This window comes from Bombyx mori, chromosome 14 (assembly GCF_030269925.1).
Source record: "Bombyx mori chromosome 14, ASM3026992v2".
NCBI lineage: Eukaryota > Metazoa > Arthropoda > Insecta > Lepidoptera > Bombycidae > Bombyx > Bombyx mori.
The window spans coordinates 538,276-559,352 of record NC_085120.1 but is presented as its reverse complement, the minus strand read 5'-3'; the positions used below and the strand labels follow the sequence as shown (position 1 = coordinate 559,352).

General features: G+C 35.4%; 1 protein-coding gene and 2 long non-coding RNA genes across 5 annotated transcripts; 1 reads left to right on the top strand and 2 right to left on the bottom strand.

Moving 5' to 3' along the window:
• Nucleotides 1-108: 108 nt before the first annotated feature.
• On the bottom strand, nucleotides 109-1,713 carry LOC134200065 (uncharacterized). The gene is made up of 2 exons (XR_009974805.1): nucleotides 1,570-1,713; nucleotides 109-1,057 (listed from the first exon to the last, which is right to left on the bottom strand). It is a non-coding gene; the product is annotated as an uncharacterized LOC134200065 (long non-coding RNA).
• Nucleotides 1,714-2,564: 851 nt separating this feature from the next.
• LOC101744637 (uncharacterized) lies at nucleotides 2,565-18,532 on the top strand. 3 transcript variants are annotated; one of them, XR_009974803.1, is made up of 5 exons: nucleotides 2,565-2,934; nucleotides 5,752-5,933; nucleotides 7,338-8,045; nucleotides 8,714-8,891; nucleotides 17,820-18,532. XR_009974803.1 is itself a non-coding variant. In XM_062671994.1 (3 exons), exons 1-3 carry the CDS (start codon nucleotides 2,766-2,768, stop codon nucleotides 7,698-7,700), a joined length of 714 nt encoding a protein of 237 aa, XP_062527978.1. In that variant the 5' UTR covers nucleotides 2,565-2,765; the 3' UTR covers nucleotides 7,701-9,065. The 3 variants fall into 3 exon arrangements, 1 of the variants encoding a protein (XP_062527978.1); XR_009974804.1 differs by lacking the exons at nucleotides 2,565-2,934; nucleotides 17,820-18,532 and adding an exon at nucleotides 2,997-3,421 and having other exon boundaries at nucleotides 8,714-9,065; XM_062671994.1 differs by lacking the exon at nucleotides 17,820-18,532 and having other exon boundaries at nucleotides 7,338-9,065.
• Nucleotides 11,852-21,077, bottom strand: LOC134200067 (uncharacterized). Its single transcript, XR_009974807.1, has 2 exons — nucleotides 20,584-21,077; nucleotides 11,852-20,251 (listed from the first exon to the last, which is right to left on the bottom strand). It is a non-coding gene; the product is annotated as an uncharacterized LOC134200067 (long non-coding RNA).

Below are 21,077 nucleotides of genomic sequence, written 5' to 3'. Positions count from 1 at the left end.
ACAAAAATGTAATGTTAAATACTTAAAAAAATCTTCATACCTATTTTCCTTTTAGGGAGTACAAAATATTGATGTGTACAAAGTGAATGTGATTTAATAAAAATAATATTTCAATTTAAATATGTTTTATTTAAAAATTATTCTTAACATACAGGTACAAAGGTTACATAACATTAATCTTTATTCCTTTTCATATATATAAGCCCATATTTAGCACATTTGTGGAAAACAGAATCAAAATAATAATGAGTTGCTAGCCATACAAGACCAGCATAGAAGTCTTATTAAAATCTGTTCAGTAGTTTTTGAATGAAGAGTGAAAATACTTACAAAAATTCCTATTTATAAGTAAGGATTACTTATTTAATTAAAGAGTCTTGTAGGTGGCAAACTATCTAAAAACTTTCTATTTTCCACCAAGTTAACATCAATTATCCTTCCTGCATATATATTTATTGTATTGTTTTTTTTTATACTCTAACAAGGGGTGATATTACATTTGCAATTTCTGGGAGTTTGTTGAAAAATATATTGCTTGCTTGACTTACAGATAGATCGAAATCATCAGCCAATTGAGAGAATGTTCTATTTAATTTTATTCTCATCAAACATAATATAATCTTTTGTTCAGAAACATTTGTATGTTTCTCAATCAAGCCTATTATGAAATATAATTCTTGTGGAAGACCAATATATAAACGTTGTTTATTTTTCACTTTAGATAAAGTTGTTAACACATTCATTTTTTCAACTTTTTTAGTCTTCTTGAGAGCTATAGTCTGCAGTGCACAAGTCTTTGATGGAGTGGAGATATAGAGAGATGACTCATAGTCAACTGTTGATCCTTCTGTTGCTGGTGCATTTGACTCATCGCTGTCAAATTTGTCCTCAGGAACAACAGTTTTCTTTTTGCTGGTTCTGATTGTTTACTTGTACTTGCTTCAGATATATTTAGGGGTGATGTGGCAATACACACTTGCCTTGCCTTTGTGTTCCTGTGCTGGAGCTACTTGGATAGCTTTGTCATTACTACACCTATTTTCAAGTGGCTGGACATCTGGAAATATGAAATAATGTTAGCAATTTCTAGGTACCCAACAAACTTATAGTTTGTAAATATATAGGATTATATGTGTACTGTAGTAGTAGTCGTAGTAGTAGTAGTAGTAGTAGTAGTATGTAACTTCCTAGTCATCATCATCAGCCCATATAATATATCCCCTTGCTGGACACTGGCCTCCACTACCATTGAGAGGGTTTTTAGGCCTTAGTCCACCACGCTGGCCTAGTGCTGGTTGGTGGATTACACACCTAAGAAAATCCTAATAACATTTAGGTGTGCAGGTTTCATCACAATGTTTTCCTTCACTGTTAAAGTAAGTAAGTGATATTACACTGTGATAAATTTTCATTATCACAAACTTCCTAGTACCTTATGTAATAGGAACTGAGGTCCACTTGCCCATTTTGGCTACTTCCACTAACTAACTAACTATTCTCCTTTTTTCTGATATTGTTATTTGATTATGAGATCTGTGAGTGTTACTAATTATTGACAGTTACACCTACCTTGACTACAAGATGGCAAAGGTATAATAATATAACACATCTCATTTTTAGTCGTCTCTTCAATCTCCTTGACAATAGTGAGTCTTTGCCGTTTCACAAATGCAGCTCGAGGTTCACTTTGAGTGAATTTTCGTTTTCTATCTGCCCGACAATCGAATTTGGATGGTAAACAGTTTGGTTTCATTCGAATTCATTTGATGGAGCCCATTATCTTGTATTGCATATAATTCTCAATGTCGTTTTCCAACTAAGACATGAAATAATTTTCCAACACTTTCAATACATAACCTATAAAAAAAATATTAAAATGTTATTTTACTAATGTTAAGAATATAATTTCGACTGTGTAAAAAAGTTATTATAATGTATACCTACATTATCTCTTGAAAGATAAATAATGAACATATTATTGACTTATTTGTTTATATTACCTATGTGAACTCCCTATCTTTTTTATACCTTCATAACGATAGGTAGGAGGATGGAAAAATGTATTTGGTCTAACTTTACGCCAATGTACATTATTTCATATATTTATTTTTAATTTTTTTTAATTAAACTGTATACCAATCAATTGCTCCTTCAGGATTTATATTTGTTTTTTTTTTCTCTCGATTAAAACCGCGTAGACGGTACAAAGTTTAGGCATTATAGTTGACGCATGCGCAGTACCCATATTTTGCATACATTTAATCAACTAATACAAATAGTAAATTAAACAAAAAACGAGTAATTTCGAAAGAGAACAAACGTGTTTTATATAAGAACAATCGAAAATGAATATTTACGAGTCATTAAGGACGAAAAAATATTAAAAATTGCCATCGAGGGGCTAACTTGTACATATATTTTTTTTAAAATAAATAAATGCAGAACAAACAATTATTAACAGTGAACAATCAAGAACAAATGATGAACAAACTAATTAATAGAAAATAAGTAGAAAATAGGAAAGAAAAATTTTTTTGAGGGCTAACTTCATTCACCTCCCCCCTGGACAATAGTACAACTACCTTAAACTGCTATTGAAGTTAATTCGTTAATCGCATTAAAAATACATCACCTTTAAACTTAAAAGTAATTTAATTACTTAATTTAAGTGTATTAACTATGATCGTAATAGCCAAAAGACCCTCCATAGTCAAAAGCATAGATTATACACTTAATATATTCGAGGTCAAAAGTTAAGAACTGCAATGCCTCGAAAACCTTGTTACTGGACGCGTAAACTAGAATTACAATTGATTGATTTCGTGCATCAAAGAGACTTCGTATGGAAACCAGTAGGAAATACTAACCACGATATTCAGAAAAAGTATAGGGCTTATGCGGAGTTCGCCGCTAAATTGGGTCGAGGATTTACAGGTAATTGAATTTTGTACAGACGCCATATTTATTTTTCTTAATAACATGTGAATATTTAAAAACAAATACAATCGTAATCGCTCTAATCTTTAAGTACCTATGTACTTTATTATTATTACAATTTTAGTCGTAATTTAGTCGTTGTACAAGTATCCATTTATTTCTTCCGTAATATTTAAAGGCCCTAGGACAAATAACACCGGCCGACAAATGAAAATTTTTTGAAAGTTGTTTGTATTTGAGCCACAAATATCACCAATTTATACTATTTTAAACACAAAAATACCTACATATTTCACATCAGATTTTTCTAAAAGAAGGAAAAAGCATTTTTTTAAAATTTCCAGAAAAAATCAATAATCATATTACAAAAACATCTATTTTAACATTCACAAAGAAAACATTGAGTCTAAACAATGCTACAGGACTATTAAGAGTGACATCTTTTACATTTCGCGACAAAATTACGTCTGGGTGTAGTTTTTTTGTGAGTATCTTCAGTAATACTTTGTAATACTTTTTGTACTGGTGGTAGGACCTCTTGTGAGTCCGCGCGGGTGGGTACCACCACCCTGCGTATTTCTGCCGTGAAGCAGTAATGCGTTTCGGTTTGAAGGGTGGGGCAGCCGTCGTTACTATACTTGAGACCTTAGAACTTGTATCTCAAGATGGGTGGCGCATTTACGTTGTGGATGTCTATGGGCTCCAGTAACCACTTAACATCAGGTGGGCTGTGAGCTCGTCTACCCATCTAAGCAATAAAAAAAAAAAAAATAATATCACATGTCAGTGACCAGCAGTAATCAGCCATCATATTCACATTCCATCGATCTCGGTACCTTGTCTCCATAGTTTTTATGTCCTGATGAAACTTTTCTCCCTGCTCTTCACTGTAATCACCAAGATTATCAGGAAAAAAGTCCACATGTGAATCTAGAAAGTGGAGTTTTATGCTCATATTACACCCCAATTTTTTATACTTATCCAATAAGTTTGCAACCTTATTTTTATAGTCGGGATGTTTATTATTTCCTAGAAAATTGTTGACAACATCTTTGAACGCCAGCCAAGCATCTGATTCAGTGTTATTCATTGTGGCATCAAATTTTTGATCAGCCATCAAAGATTTGTCCGCTCTCTCCATATCATAAGTCTACCGAAAGGTAAAGATTGTCTTTTGCGGTATGTCCACTGTCGTAATTGTCGTAATTAACACAAATAGTCCAAACTACTTGTGGAGTCCACGGTTTTAGTTGTATTTTGAAGCCAAAATAAGCATTATACAAATTTTCAACAAATTCAGTGATTTTCTGTTTTTGCTTTAAAGTCATAAAGTTTCCACAAATATAACAAAATGTATCCGCATTATTATGACACTTTCTTGAAGACATTCTGTTGTTTTAACAGTTTTTCAACAACAAATTATTTAAAATGTATTGAACACTAAAAGTAAAACGTAAGGTTTTTTTGAAATAAATACACTAATTTCAGTAAAAAGTTTATAAACAAAGTAACTGTAGAGGTTTATTTGCATGTAACCTGTTTCAAATGGGTGTGTCGTTGTTGCAACTAATATATTTCCTCACGAGAGGTCGCAAGATTTGAGAAAAGAGCGCCAAAATCTAAAATTTAATTTATTTTAATCAAAAAATTTAAAATAACCAACGTCTTAACTTTTTTTAAAACCTGATGTGATACGATAAAATGAGGTATAATTTCGTGATCAGCACTACAAATTAGTGGAAAAAAATAATCAGAACTTGAACAAGGAAAATGATGTTGGCCGGTGTAATATATACTGAGTAATGTTATAAATTTTGTGTCTGAAGCAATTATTTTTCTTCTTGTAGCACAGAGATACACCACATTTCTCACATGTTGTTTATGAGAGTTCTGTACATTTAGGGAATTTACACCTGTTCCTATTTGTGACCAAGCTGGCCAGTACCTGAGTTGATTATGTCAAACTGCAATTAGGCCAATATGGGCATAGGACCTTAAGTTTCTTCACCTGGATCTCACTTTCTGTCGATTTGCCGTTCTTAATTGCTGTTTCTTTCTTAGGTTGTACAAAGTCTATTCGACAATTGGTCAGTCGGTCACTTTAAGCCACAAATCTGCTGAAAGAGGACTTATTTGAGGGTTTTGTGTGGCACATTTTGTCTGATGGTATTGAAGCCACAATTTTGTCATTGTTAAGTCTAGTAAATGATAAATAGCTGTACCGGTTAACTTTACTTTGGATCAAGATTTTGTAGTATCCTATGATGCTGTAAACTAAATTGTCACCACCCATATATCTATAGTGTTCATTTTGGGCTGATCAATGTTGATTTATCTTTTCTCCTTGCTTATGTATCTTTGATATGAGTCGTCTATTATCAAAGGTGGCAATCTGTGCATTTGGACAAAATTTTTTTATTGATATGTCAATTCAGATTGATTTGAATATAATCGTCTCCTTGAAAGAATACGGTTCAAAACCTGCATTAAATAAAGGTTAATAGTTAACCTGTTATTTATCTAAGATGTCGTTCCGAAGAGTTTTGTGACTGCCAATGAAATACAAAGTCAATAATTCGTTTTTCTGATTTACCAATCATTGTCCAAAAGTCAGATTGCCGGCTTTGATAATAGTCGACTCATATATTAGTTTTATCAAAACATTGAATAGGAAACTGGAGCATTTTACCTAAAAAACTAAATGCCTTGGTACTACTTAACTATCTTTGAGATATCAGTGTCGTTAATCAGTCAAAAATCTAGGGAATAACCATGTATTCATGAAAACACTAAAAAATAAATAAATGTTTCCAGCACGATCTGTAAGAGACAGGTGGGTGAACATAAGAAGCACATTCAATCACAACTTGCGTCGAGTAGAAAAATCTATGAAAGTAGCTAAATCGTCAGCAGAAATCTATGTTCCATGCTGGCCATTGTGGAAACCTCTACAATTCTTGAAGGAGATATCCAAGAAAGAACCCAACAATATAGAGGTAAAATCATCACTACATAGTATAAAACAAAGTCGCTTTCTTTGTCCCTATATCCCTATGTATGCTTAAATCTTTAAAACTACGCAACGAACTTTGATGTGGTTTTTTTTAATAGATAGAGTGATTGAAGAGGAAGGTTTATATGTATAATGACATCCATTAAATAGTGGAGAAATCAATAATAAATTACAGTTTCCGAGGCGAAGCGAGGGCGGGTCGCTAGTGTAGTATAAATAATGTTTTAAATTACTAAACTTTAAAAAAAAAAATACATTACGAAAACTTACGAAAAATTACTAAACTTTAGTTGTAGGTTCTTCTCAGTCGTTTGCAGTTTTGCCCAAGTGGCTGTAGTCATAAATTCGAATGGTGGTGTGTAGGTAGCTTGCAGCATCAGTTCTAGGTAGCTTGCCTTTGTAAGATATAACTACACTTAACAAACCACCATTCACTGGCTTAACATCATCAACATTTAACTAATTTAACTAGGTATTTTCACACCAACTATATATTTCTGAATCTGAGTATTATCTATAATTATTATTTCATTATACAATTTTTATTTTTTATTTTATTGCTTAGATGGGTCGTCGAGCTCACAGCACACCTGGTGCTAAGTGGTTACTGGAGCCCATAGACATCTACAACGTAAATGCCACCTCGAGATATAAGTTCTAAGGTCTCAGTATAGTATATTTATCAACGGGACTAAATAAAGAAAAGAAATACAGACAAAGTAATAAAACTTAATAAAGTTTAAGAATAACTGAAGTTTTAAATAATGTATTAAATATTTTTTTTACCATTGCATATGCATCTTCATGGTTCGGCTGAAGATTGTGAATAATGTTGTTAGACCTTTTTTTTTTCTAGTCTAATTCGACATAAGCTACCGCTGGCATGACAGGTCTTGATTTTTTTTTTTTTTTTTTTGTTGCTTAGATGGGGGGTGGACGAGCTCACAGCCCACCTGGTGTCAAGTGGTTACTGGAGCCCATACACATCTACAACGTAAATGCGCCACCCACCTTGAGATATAAGTTCTAAGGTCTCAGTATAGTTACAACGGCTACCCCACCCTTCAAACCGAAACGCATTACTGCTTCACGGCAGAAATAGGCAGGGCGGTGGTACCTACCCGTGCGGACTCACAAGAGGTCCTACCACCAGTGATTACGCAAATTATAATTTTGCGGGTTTGATTTTTATTACACGATGTTATTCCTTCACCGTGGAAGTCAATCGTGAACATTTGTTAAGTACATATTTCATTCGAAAAATTGGTACCCGCCTGCGGGATTCGAACACCGGTGCATCGCAACAACGAATGCCCCGGACGTCTTATCCTTTGGGCCACGACAACTTCAAAGTATATATCTCATAGTATATTGTTCTTTATTTCAGAACTTTACTACTGCAGAAAATTATAGTGAGGAAATTAATGATGCCATTAAAAGAGAATGCGCTGTGAATAATGATCTGGAAATTAAAATTCGACAACGAAGTCAAAGAAGTGATAGACCTAGGAGAAAGAAAGTGAAAACTCTTAATAAGAATGGTAGTAAATGTATGAGGATAATTGATGATCTTGTGAAAGCTGTGAATCCTCTTGCAAATGCTGTAGGGAAGACAGAAGATGAAAGATATTGGTTTTTCGGTAAACACGTTACAGAACAACTCAACACTATGAGGACAAATGATGCAGAATGTGCTTGTCAAGAGATAATGACATTATTGGACGAGTGGCCATTGTGTGATGATCCTTAAAAAGATCTATCATTGGCACATACATTTTCTTCAACCGAGCATACCAAGCTACCAGCAGGTCCAAAGCAAGAAATGATTTGTTGGAGAGGAAAATTTTTGGCAAAGTATTCTGACTAGGTCTATACTTTCACATGACATAAAGTGTGTAATCCATCCTAGAGTAAAACATTAACTCATTTACCATGAATGATCTGCTAAGAGTATGTTGATTCCATGCTGATTGAAGTGAGTAAACACATGCAGATTGATTACAAAGCATTGGCCTTAGATTCAGAATCCTCCATGAAGATTTTAGCTATATAGAAAAAACAAACTGGTAATATGTTAGAGCTACATATGGAACAGGTACGTGGTATTCATTTAGCTTCCTCATTACTATTTCAATGCAGCTGTCAAAATGCATGTTTAAAAAGGGGATGACTTTGTGATGTCTGAATTTAAAATAAGTTTCACTTTGTCACTGCGAGAGTTGCACTCGTAATGTTGACAGCACATCTGCAACGTGTCTAGCTGGCTTTTACATTGACGTCATATTGACATGCAATTGGCCACCAGTCACCGTCCTACTACAGCCAACTAACCCATAGGACACATCACACTGAGTTTCTTGCTGGATCTTCTCAGTGGGTCACGATTCTGATCCGGTGGTAGATTCGGTGAAGCACTGCTTTTGCTAGGGTCAGTGTTTTGTAAATGGAAAAATGCTAGACTTTGGTGGTGATAATCCTAAAAATGTGCTAGATCAAGTCTTAACATGCTAATAAAAATGACAAACGCCAAGTCTTGTTTATTGAATGAATTAAAAACGAAAATAATTGCAAGTAGGTAAGTAGTGTAATTAAAAACGCAGTACAATTTTATTGTATATTTAATCATGAAGATAAATCAAATAATATTTGTAGATCAATATCATCATCGTCGTGAGCTTGTGCTTGTGATGTTGAAGGGCCAACTTCAAAATCAATAGTCATTGGCGTCACAATCGACTCTTTAACCCCTTTAATCTGTTTTAGGACATCTGCGGCAATGTTATAGGAATGACAACATTTTAAGGCCATCTCTGATGTATGGAACCGAGTTCAATGTATATAGTGACATACTGCGACTGTCAGTGAAAGCCCCATCAAAATCTTTCCAGCCACTCCAGAGATTAGCCGGAACAAACAGACAGACAACAAATGTTATTTTGGTGTATGTACCGTACATATATGCATGTAGTAAGAACCGGTTATTTTAATATTACAAACAGACACTCCAATTTTATTTATATGTATAGATATATTAATTTAATATATTATATTCATATATAATTAATAATAATTATATCAATATATTAATAAATAAATCATCTAGTAATGACGCAAATATGATTTGGTATGATTCGTTTTTGGAGAACAGTTTTAATGGCCGAACTTTACCTTTCTGATAAAATGCTGCTGTGTAATCCCAGCCAGTATACGCACGGGAAGCTGGTAGGCTTCGGCATAGTGCTGTTCCTAATTTTTTGGCCAATTCCGGGCAATTAATGCAATCGAAGTCTTTAGATTTTTTTATTTTATTTGTTGAACTTGCTATTTAAACTTCTGATAGTTCCAATTTATGTATGTTTCGAAGCAAAATAATCATAACGTCGGTATCGGAAGATTTAATTAAAACCTTTAATCCCGGTGTTACTCGGGATTTATGAAAAATTATCCGAGTATCCGCCTCTTCAAGATCACAGATATATTCAACTTTTTCATTTTTTTTTTTCATTCGATTTTGATGCGCTTCTTAGGAGTAACTACGATTCTAAACAGTTACAATTTTTTTTTTAATAATTGTAACCTAATTATCATTTTCCCAATAGACAGATAAAATCTGAACCAAGGGTCCCTTGAATCGGTAATTTTTTAAACTGCGTAAAAAATCTGACGGCCTGTTTTGTTGAGAGGTCCAGAAATATTAAATGGAACTTCAATCTCTTGACGATTTGGACGTTCCGTATCTTTTATACATCTAACGATCAAAAATCTAAATGCAATTGTGAGGCTTTCGTCGAACAAATTTTTATAAGTATCGATTCAGCAATTTTTTCAAAAGTTTGTGGTACTGAGGCTCCAATTAAGTACAAATAGTAAAATCCATCGATTATTTCTACATCAATCTGTGTTGGCTCAGAAACTTCGACGTTTGATTTCAATGCTTTTGCTAATGTTGATATATCGGTTTTAAACATTCCACAATCATACGAGAAAAGAGCGGGTGGCATCGGTGCGAGTGGAAAGGTTAAACAGAATTCTATATTTTTTTTGTTATACGGACCGCCAATATTCGCCCAAAAATGTCTCGCTCAGTCTTCAATAAAACTTTCTTATTTTTATCTTTGTTATTTAGAACTTAAGTGATACACTCTGATGAAAAATTAAATTTTTTATTCCGAGATATCGGTTTTTCAAATCTTCCAGGAACTGAGCAGCATTCGGAAATAAAATTTAGTTTTTGTCGATTACCGTCGTCTTTAATATTTAGTAGAAAACTGGTAACATTTTCTGATGCCGCTCTGCTTGTTGATATATTGAATAAAACATTCTTATCAATATTATCCTCGAATGGATTCATCGTATTATTTATTGCCTGAATTATACTTTGGAGACTTTTTGATCTTTGTTGATTCTGTTTTTCTGAAAACAATATGATGTATCGTCTTTTTTTGACAGGCCAATATTTTCTTTTAGAGTTGTTAAAATTGTTGTTATTTGTTAATTCATTGCTAGCATCAGTGTTTATTGTTTGCTATAGTGTTAAATCAACGGGTGATCTCGAATAATTCGCTGCAGTACCTACGCCGGACTCCGAATGCTCCTCGTCGAAACTCTGATACCCAAGGCGAATTTTCCGTATACAGTCTGATCAAATTGCTCACATATAAAAGGCCCCATCTGGCATAGTTTGGCTGGTTAAGTCCAAAGAATAAATCACAAATATTGAAAATCGAGTCAATGTACGATCCAATGTTACATGTGCGTATACTTCTTGAAAAACGAAGAAATAAATTAACAAATTCGCAGTATAAATAATGGTATTGAGCTGTTTTCCCTTTATCGCCAGCTAAAGTTTGTCTGCAGAACTCTTTATACCCTTGAACTAATATATTTAAATACTGTGATAATTCTATAGCATCATTAACGTTAGATACTGCTGTATTAAACAATTCTGTTTCCCTTGTTGTCTGTAATAATTTTTCCAACATTTCCAAAGATACATTCATTGGTTGTCGATAAATACTGTTGAAAGTGTAGCGTTTGTAGAGCAGCAGCGGTTAGCGCATGTAAACGCTTGCATCGATTAAAATGCTTACTATCCAAAAAGCTGTAAGTCGAACCACCAGGTAATTTATTTATTTATGAATTTATTCCATTCAATACAAAGTCAGGCTTACAGTTTTCACCAAAACGCCTAACTCGTTAACACAAAAACATTATTGAAATTATTAAGTACTATTATAATATTATGCTAAAAATAATTTTTTTTTGGAATAAAGTATTCCCCAACTATCGGCAAATACGTCAGCATCCTGGATTTCGGACAGAAATTCGTTTAACAGCGCAATTGCCTTGGCCGTTGGACAGTTCCTAGCTCTACGCGTCCTCAGCCCCGCCAACGCCGCAAATACGAAGTCGTCGTGGCCTAAAGGATAAGACGTCCGGTGCATTCGTTGTTGCGATGCACCGGTGTTCGAATCCCGCAGGCGGGTACCAATTTTTCTAATGAAATACGTACTTAACAAATGTTCACGATTGACTTACACGGTGAAGGAATAACATCGTGTAATAAAAGTCAAACCCGCAAAATTACAATTTACGTAATCACTGGTGGTAGGACCTCTTGTGAGTCCGCACGGGTAGGTACCACCGCCCTGTCTATTTCTGCCGTGAAGCAGTAATGCGTTTCGGTTTGAAGGGTGGGGTAGCCGTTGTAACTATACTGAGACCTTAGAACTTATATCTCAAGATGGGTGGCGCATTTACGTTCTAGATGTCTATGGGCTCCAGTAACCACTTAACACCAGGTGGGCTGTGAGCTCGTCCACCAATCTAAGCAATAAAAAAAAAAAAAAAAAAACAGGCGGCACTGAAAATTTCGGTAATTAACGAAGTGACACAACATTACTATTTAAAAATGTATTTATTGCTTTTCGAAGTATTCTCCGCGAAATTTGACACATTTTTCCATACGATGGAACCAATCATTGAAGCAACTATTCCATTCGGAAGTTGGGGTCTCCAAAATGGACGTTTTGTAGGCGTCCACAGCTTCTTCAGGTGATGAAAATCTCTGTCCACGCAATTTATTCTTTATTTTAGGGAAAGTATAAAAATCATTAGGGCTTAGGTCGGGGCTGTACGGCGGATGGTCTAATAATTCTATGTTTTCTTGCTCTAAAAACTCTTTTGTTCTGTGCGCGGTGTGAGAACTCGCATTGTCGTGATGGAGGATGATGCGGCGGTTGCAGTACTCTTTACGGAGTTCAGAAACGACCTGTGGCAAAGAAATTCTAGCATACCATTCTGCATTAACCGTTATTTGTCCCTCAAGAGGAATACTCGTAACATGGCCGGTTTCGGAGACAAACGTGGCCACCATTTTTTTTGCAACACTCCGTGAACGAACAATTTTTGTTGGCTTTAACTCATTTTCGAACACCCAAACTCGTGACCGGTTTTTGGAACGAAGTTCCTTATCGCGCGTTGTGAAAGGGGGCTAGACGGAAAAAATTCTTACGAAAAGTTGTCACGACACTTTTTAGATCCGTCATTCTGACCAATCATCGTGTAGACGCTTATCGCGTGACATTGCTCGTATCCGATTGGTCCGCGTAATGAGTACAGTGTCTCGAGATAGCGTTTCAACAATAGTAATTTAGTTCATAGTATTGTTTTCTTCTTCTTCATAATGCCGTAATTTATTATTATAACTTAAAAAAAAAATTACAATTCCTTCACTAATTAATCGAAAGGAACTTCGTTCCATCCGGGTGTCCCTTGACACCTCTGAAGTTTTTTGTTTCGGGTTCGTACGCGTATATCCAAGATCCTCACCTGATACAATGTCGTATACAGCGTTTGAGGATCCTGCGTTGAATCTTTCGAGAGTTCTGACGCACCAAGTAACGCGAGCCGCTTTTTGCTCTTCACAGAGCGAATGCGGTATCCATCGGGAAAACTACTTTTTTACACCTAATTGTTCATGCAAGATTATTTTTATTTGACTCATGCCAATGTCTAAAGTTGCCTGAATTTCGCGGTATGTCACATGTCGATCTTCCTCAATCAGCTTACGCACAGCATCAACGTTTTCTTGGGTGACTGCAGTTTTTGGACGACCTTGACGGGGATCATCACTGAGCCTGACACGTCCACGTTGAAACTCAGCAAACCAGCGATAAATTGTGGTTTTGGATGGGGCTTCATCACCAAATGCAGAAATCATCCGGTCAACACACTGTTTTTGTGTTAAACCACTTCGAAAGTCATAATAAATCATCGCTCTTGAATTTTCTCGAGTCAATTTAATTTTCTCAACGACTAAACAAGTTTGACAAAACCTCGTGACAAGACCGAGAATCTTTTTTTAAATAAATAAATGGTATTCGATTTTTAAAACCAAGGAGTTTTCAATTAAAAAGATTTTAATATGACAGGAACAGTGGAAATATTCCATTCCCGATACTTTTAGTGCAGCCCTCGTAAGTGGTGGTGGCGGCGCACTCCCGCCCGCGCATACTGTTCCGGGACGAATAGTGTCATTTGCGTAGTGCCACGGGATTATTGACTCTATTCTGTAATAAAGAACAGTAATGTACGAGTAGATGCAACTTTTGCCTGTGGTTTAGGGTATCCAGTCCAACCATACCTGACACAAAAAGCGACGGAAACAAAAACGGATAATAACCATATAACCTCTTATACAAGTACCGAGCAAACTTACGCTGAACTCTCTCTCTCTCTCTATGAGCATATTGTATTTTGACTCCCGAGGATCCCAAATAATGCAATTATATTCCAGCTTGCTACGTACAAAGCATAATATAGGACAATAGAGACAGTGACACTGAAACTGAACCTGCGCGCATTATAAATCCTAAGGCTTTATTGGCGCTCTTACATGTACGAATGATGTGCTGATGATAGTCCAATTTATCATCTACGATCAAGCCTAAGTCCCGAGTACCCTCTGCTTTTAAGAAAATTGTAATTTGAATAAAAATGAAATATTTATGTTAAGAAATACATATACTGAAATGATTCTAAATTTGGTCCAGGGAACTGTAAGTTAACGGTTTTAAATTAAAACTTTGTTATTAATATGGAAATGGAATATTTCCGGATCGATTTTTCTCGTTTATAATTTTATTCTCGTAAACTAAACATATCAGGAAATTAAATATTTCTGAACCGATTATTTAGTTTTGACGATTAATTAACGATCTGAGAGTTTTCTTTATTAATTGTGTGTGAAATAAATAAAAAAATTTGATCATGAAAGAACATGAGAAATAAAACAGATAGATGTATTATGGTAATATTTTATTTTATAAATTGTCGCCGTCATCGCTATCGCTGTCACTTTCTGTAACATTTATTATAAATGTGTCTGTAATATTGTCAATTAACACATCTAACCTACTCATTTTTTCCTCTTCTTTGGCAACATGGGATACGCATTTAGACCATTCGGTAGCCGTAATTATTTTAATGCCTTCCTGAAATAAATTTCTCACGTCTGTCAATTTGAAGGTTTTATTATTTCGAGCTACATGCCCCTTTATCTGCGCCCATATCAATTCGATAGGGTTTAGTTCGCAATGGTAAGGGGGCAGTCTTAAAACCGTGATCCCATGTTGTGCTGCCATTTCGTCTACAGAGTACTTATTAACACTAGATTTACCAGCCATTTAAATATACGTATTTCTACCATAACCAGTCAATATGACTGGTGTATAAAAAAATGCTTAACTGAGTTTCCAGTCTTTATTCACTCTTAAAAAAAGTGTGTGTGTCCGCTCCGACGCACGACTGGAGTTTACTCCTCAAGAACGATTATAAAATAAATAAATAAATAGATAAGGGAATACGGGTATAAATGAATGCATTTTTGATGATACTTAGATTATGCACGGTAGATTTTTATTCTATTAATTATACAATAAATTTTTTGACATACATAAGGAAGCCATGAAAAAAAATATAAACAATAATAATTTAATATAATAGAATGTTGAGCAAGATTGATTTTATTCACTATTTACATCACCTTGCGGTGTATTTATTCCAGGAACAATATCAACATCATTGAATACTGAGACGATCGGTTTGTGGTAACTAAAATACGATACATGGACGTCGGACGATATATGTGTAATAAATCGCGAAAACATCGCATCAATAGTGGTATCATATCTAGTTGTTCCCAGTGTTCTTCCAGAAATTAAATCTAAGTTTAATTCGTCTTTAAGGAATTGTATCAACCGGAAACCATCTTCTTTATTAAAGTCAATATTAAAATCTCCACCAAGTATAAGCGGAAGTTCATGATAGCGTTTTCTTAATAGTTTCGAACCCCCTTCTGTGTATACTAGCAATGCTTCGTGGAGAAAATCTATTATATCAGTAACATTCGTATTGACCGAAATATAAACAGTCACCATAATAATTTCTCTACTATTATACACACACAGATATATACTAAACATATACAAGTACATGGAGCCGAGCATACCGTGTGGTGGGGAATGGTCAGACTATAGCGCATAACGCATTTCGTGTGACATGCTATACTCTCTAGTACGATTTTGGTCCCCATAATTTTCATACCCCGGGCCTATATATGTAAATCGATTCTTAAGGAGTAAACTCCAAAAATGGTAAAAAGAATTCAACAATATTAATTTTTATACAAAAATGGATTTATGGACATTGTCAAATAACAAAACACTTAATTTTTACAGTTTATCGCTCACAATTTCTACAGATGTAGATTTTGCTTTTTGTACACTTTCCGCATAGACTTTTCTTGCATTTATTGCAAATATTTGTAGTCTTATTGTTATTGTAATATCCTATTTGACACCATTTGCGCACAGAAACCGTGCAGCGGTAGTCGATATATCAGCTTCGTGTGGTTTTTGCCTTGAAGTCTGATATTCTGAAGCAAGTTCTTCTGCTAATCGAAACAGAAAGTCTTTCCGTGAGATATTTTCTCCTGTTGTGTGTTTGTATAATATCCAGCTATTTATTCCGGCTAAATCTAAAATATTGAAAAACACTTGAAGTGGCCACCTTCTGCAACCAGACTTCACCGTATATTTTCGTGCCATTTGATCAGTCACATCGACGCCAAATTTAGTTTTATTATAAAACAATACAGTTTCAGGTATTTTTTTAGCTGCTTTATCAATTTTGATGTTTTTATGTTTTGTACTTAGTAAAAGTACTTTTTTATTTGGTTTGCTCTTATAAACAGTAAGTGTGCATCCATTAGATTGGTACAACAACGTCGAGAAACGTGCCATGCTGTATTTTTTCAGTTTGCAAATTTTCGGCAGTTCCCTCTTGTTTGCGCGTATTGTTCCAAGTAACGAAGTGTTTTTAGATCGTAATTTCAACGCCAAAGGAATACTTGTAAAAAAATTATCAATTGTTACAGTTCTACCCTTCATGGTGTACGGTTCAAGAAGTTTCATTACGACAAATTCGCTTAGGGGAGTTGATGCATTTCGAGTCTCGTCTTTTCCTAAATATGGAAAGCCATTTACCACATATTTTGTTTCTACATCAGACGCTAACCAAAATTTGATGCCAAATTTATGGGGTTTGTTTGGCATATACTGAGTAAATCTGCATCTGGCCTTCGTTGGAAAAAGTTGCTCATCCACAGTAATAGAAGCTCCCGGTTTGAAGCAATTTTGACTGTTTTCAATAAATTTATCCCAAACTGCTGAGACTAAAGCGAACTTGTCTGTTTGCAAACGTTGACTCCTCTGATTTCTTTTATCGAACCGGATGTATCGTAAAATATCTGTAAAATCTCGTCTACTCATAGTGCTAGAAAAAAATTATGGTCCCTATTTTTTATTCCACAAATATTGAAGTCTCAAAGTATTTCCTTCGTATGCCCCACGTGCGTACAATATTGCAAGAAATGCCTTCAATTTTTCTTGCGTGATTGTCCAGGTTTTCCCCAAAACTCGAGAGGCTTCTAGCTCTGTACAAATTTTCGTTTTGACATTTTTAGGGGCTAACGATATGCAAGCTACTTGCTGAAGAACATATATTTGAATATTTTTCAAATACTCATAAATGTTTATTACGTGTCAATGTATGGGTAAAGATGAATGATTACGTTTGGAGATCGCTTGGACTAAGTACTCGTAAAAAAATCGTATAGATACCGTAATCGCCTAAATCGGCTCGATAACGATAACGTAATGAACAAAAGAAGCATGGGCACTATTTGTATTTTCACGGTCTCATGCTTCTCCCGAAATCATACATTTCTTTCTAGAAACATGCACCAGTCATTTTGACTGGTTCTGGTATAAATAGTTATAACAAAAAATATATTTGTTACTAACATTATATAAAGTAAAATTAAGTTCATAAAATGTATTCTCTACTTATACCTACAAAAGTTATAACATCATTTTGGAAAGCAAATATTTAATGTAGTAGTAATTTTGAATTGAAGTTGCACGACCAGTTAAAATGACTGGTCTGGTAAATCTAGTGTTAAAAGACTCGTTATGTGGAATCAGTTCTAAAAGCGTAGCTTTAACCATATCTGGTTCGTAATGAATATTTTTATTTAAAAGCCAATATTGAATGGCAGCTTTTTTCCAGCTCATTTTTGATGCCGTTTCCAATTTTCGGGAGTGGTAAGGTGCATTATCCATCACCACAATTGAGTTTGGTCTTAATTTTGGTAAGACTGCAGCGAACCACTCTTCAAAACAAACTTCATTCATCTCATCATGGTAATCTTCACAATTTTTCTTAGCTTCAAAAATCATGAGCCCCTCTTCCAGGAAGCCTTCTTTACTACCTATATGGCTAATTATAAAACGTTTGCCTTTTCCAGATGGATTTTTTAATCCAGTGGTCAGTCCCTCCAAAAACGCTTGTCGAGATGATGTGACTTTCTTGTCCACCCAAGTTTTTTTTACAGTATGACCTTAAAATAAATATAGTACATGAACATTCAATATTACTATTAAATTTAATGTTTAAATGTATATAAATTCATTTTATGTATAAATGCTAGCCTTACCTGCGTTAATCCAAGTTTCATCTTGTGGGGGCACAGAGCTGATTTGCAGTAGTTGTTTACCAATGATAAGTCTGGATTTTACTAACTCACTTTAATTCACAATCACTTATAAATGTTCTATGTTCTACAAATGTTCGAGGTTGTACAAATGTTCAATGCTCTAAATGTTATTGTTATATGTTAATGTTTTAATTACTAAATGTAAATGTTAAATGTTACGGTCGCGAGGACCAGAGCCAACTTCCGCGTAACCGGGTTGTTGCACGACTGTTACTACTGTTCAACTGCAACTTTAAATAAGCGTGCAGTGTGGCGTTATAGCTTACTAAGATGTTCGGCCGTATTACACCGAACATATTCCGGGCGCCGAAAAGATAAAGATAAAATATAAGAAAAGAAAAAACTTAAAGCTAATAATAACATAAAATCTTAAACATAAAATCTTAAAAATAGTGAAAAAATAACAAGTGCGCTCACGGGTGCTAATTAAGTATAGATGTGTTTATTAAACATTATGATTTGTGTTCGTTCTTTTTTTCGAATTTCTTGACTTATACATAGTCAGGTCATAATTCTGTCACATGTTTAATGTAAAATAATTGAAACAAGTTTATTCATTATGTAACCATTCAAATACCAAAATGAACTTAACAAAACATAGATTCTTATGACATTTTGAATAAACTTTAGTTTATTCAAAATGACCTCCGTGATTTTGAATACAGGCCTTCAATCTGCGCGGCCAGTCGTCTATCGCAGCACGAACGAGGTCCATGTCAATATCGGCGGCTGCCTTAATCAAGGATGTCTTGAGTGACTCCAAATTGGGATGAGGCTTTGAGCACGCCTTTTCCTCCAAGTGTTGCCATATCTTGTAATCTAACGGATTCAAATCTGGACTGGAGGAGGGCCAGTCTTCGTGCCGGATGAAGTCGATTTCACGCGCCGCCAGCTAGTCTTGTGTGCTCTTCGCTCTATGAACTGGCGCCGAATCTTGTTGGAATACCCAGTGTCTGTTATTGAACATGGTATGAGAAACAGGTACCACAAGGTTCGTCAGGACTGTATTTTGATACACAACTGCATTCGTTTTTACACCTTTCTCACAAAAATGTACCTCTGTTAAGCCCCAATAAGAAACTCCCAACCATGCCATAAGCCAGGATGGAAAATGACCTCGTTGGACACGCGGAATACGGTTGCTCGCTTCTTCATTACTGTGTGCGTACACCTTATCATATTTTTTGTTGTAGCTCTCTTCTACGGTAAAATTTTTTTCATCCGAAAAAAGAATTTCCCGATATTTTTTTCCCGCGTACCGCTTCAACAAAGCGCGGCATCTCTTCAGTCTCAGGTCCATTAGACGAGCATTCAAACGATTTCCTGTTTTTCTTCAATATGCCCGAAGCCCTAATCTTCATTTAACACCCTTTTCACCGTGGTTCTGCTTAACCCCATCTGAAGGGCCAACAGTTTCTGCTTACGTTTGGGATTTCTTTGAATTCGCGCCTTCACAGCTTTTATCACTGCTGGAGTCCTGACAGACCGAGGGCGACCACTTCTTGACCTGTCATCTACACTAGAGTCTTCATTGTACCGTTAGATGGTACGATAAACGAATCTTTTGGCTATATTCAAATTTTTCAGTATGTTAAAAATTTGAATTGGCGCGTAACTGCCACGATGCAACGCAATAACTGCAACACGGTCTTCTTTAAGCGTCCACTCCATATTTAAAAATGAGTAAAATTCTAAATGTATACTATTTTTATTTTCATGAACCATTCGAAATTCGAATTCAATAAACTTTTTTGTGGCCAGCATTCTAAAAGAAAAGTTTTTACTGTGTGACAATACTTATGACCTGACTATGTATATACGATCCCATATGGCAATGAATGCATCATACGGAGTCGCAAAAGAAACCTTTGGACCACTAATTTGGGAGAACGGTTCTCGCCTTAAGTCAGGTTCGATTGGAGGCATTGGCGCCGTTCTCCATTCAAAAATAAATTTATTAGTTGGCCCTAGCGCCACAGAGGGCGAAAGAGCCGTCGGTGAGGTGGATGTGGATAGACGAAGAGGTTGCTCTATAATGTCATCTCTCGGGAGAGAAGGGATCCTCTCTTCACCTCTTTCAACTTCCTCATCCTCTTCGTCTAACCACATCCTGGTCGAGTGCGGCACCGGCGGCCGCTGCATAGTCTCCTCGTCCTCCTCTTCCTCCGACTCTTCTTCGCTGCCTGAAAGGAAAAAGTTTCGATTGTAATAGGTATTTTACTTTCGCGATTATTGATAAAAAGGTTACTGGTGGTAGGATCTCTTGTGAGTCTGCGCGAGTGGGTACCACCACCCCGCCTATTTCTGCCGTGAAGCAGTAATGCGTTTCGGTTTGAAGGGTGGGGCAGCCGTTGTAACTATGCTTGAGACCTTAGAACTTATATCTCAAGGTGGGTGGCGCATTTACGTTGTGGATGTCTATGGGTTCCAGTAACCACTTAATACCAGGTGGGCTGTGAGCTCGTCCACCTATCTATGCAATAAAAAAAAATAAAAAAAGGTTGACATCACTTACCGTAATTGAGCAATGCCAAAATCTCTTCGTCGCGAAGAGGTCTAGAGGACGAAGAGGACGAAAGGATTCTACAAAATAGAAAGAATATTTAAATCAATGCTAGTAATTATTTTTTATGGTTATTTTATATTCTATATTGGTAGTATACAGAGATGAACTTACAATTCACGTCGAGCTTTCTTCGATACGTGACCCAGACTTCTGAAAAATAAAACAGATATTTAATAATATATATCAAAAAAATTAACGCATAAAAATATGTTAATGTGATGTGTAAAAAACGTATAGGTACTTACGCAGGCCGCTCGGTGGTCGGCGTGCTAGCCCCGCTACTTGGCCCACATTCTACGTATCGATAAAAATTTTGATTTAAGAAATGAGTACAAAATAAAATAAAAAAATCAAGTAAGGCACCTATCTCAAAATTCAAGTTTTTCTTTGATTTCGAACTAAGCAATAAATATTGAATAAAAATTTAATATAAATTTAATGGC

Bases quoted from the DNA above. Each gene is read 5' to 3' on its own strand.
- LOC101744637 (XM_062671994.1), top strand. From the start codon at position 2,766: ATGCCTCGAAAACCTTGTTACTGGACGCGTAAACTAGAATTACAATTG. The intron at 2,935-5,751 runs GTAATTGAATTT...AAATGTTTCCAG, and splicing joins ATTGGGTCGAGGATTTACAG to CACGATCTGTAAGAGACAGG. The intron at 5,934-7,337 runs GTAAAATCATCA...TCTTTATTTCAG, and splicing joins AAGAACCCAACAATATAGAG to AACTTTACTACTGCAGAAAA.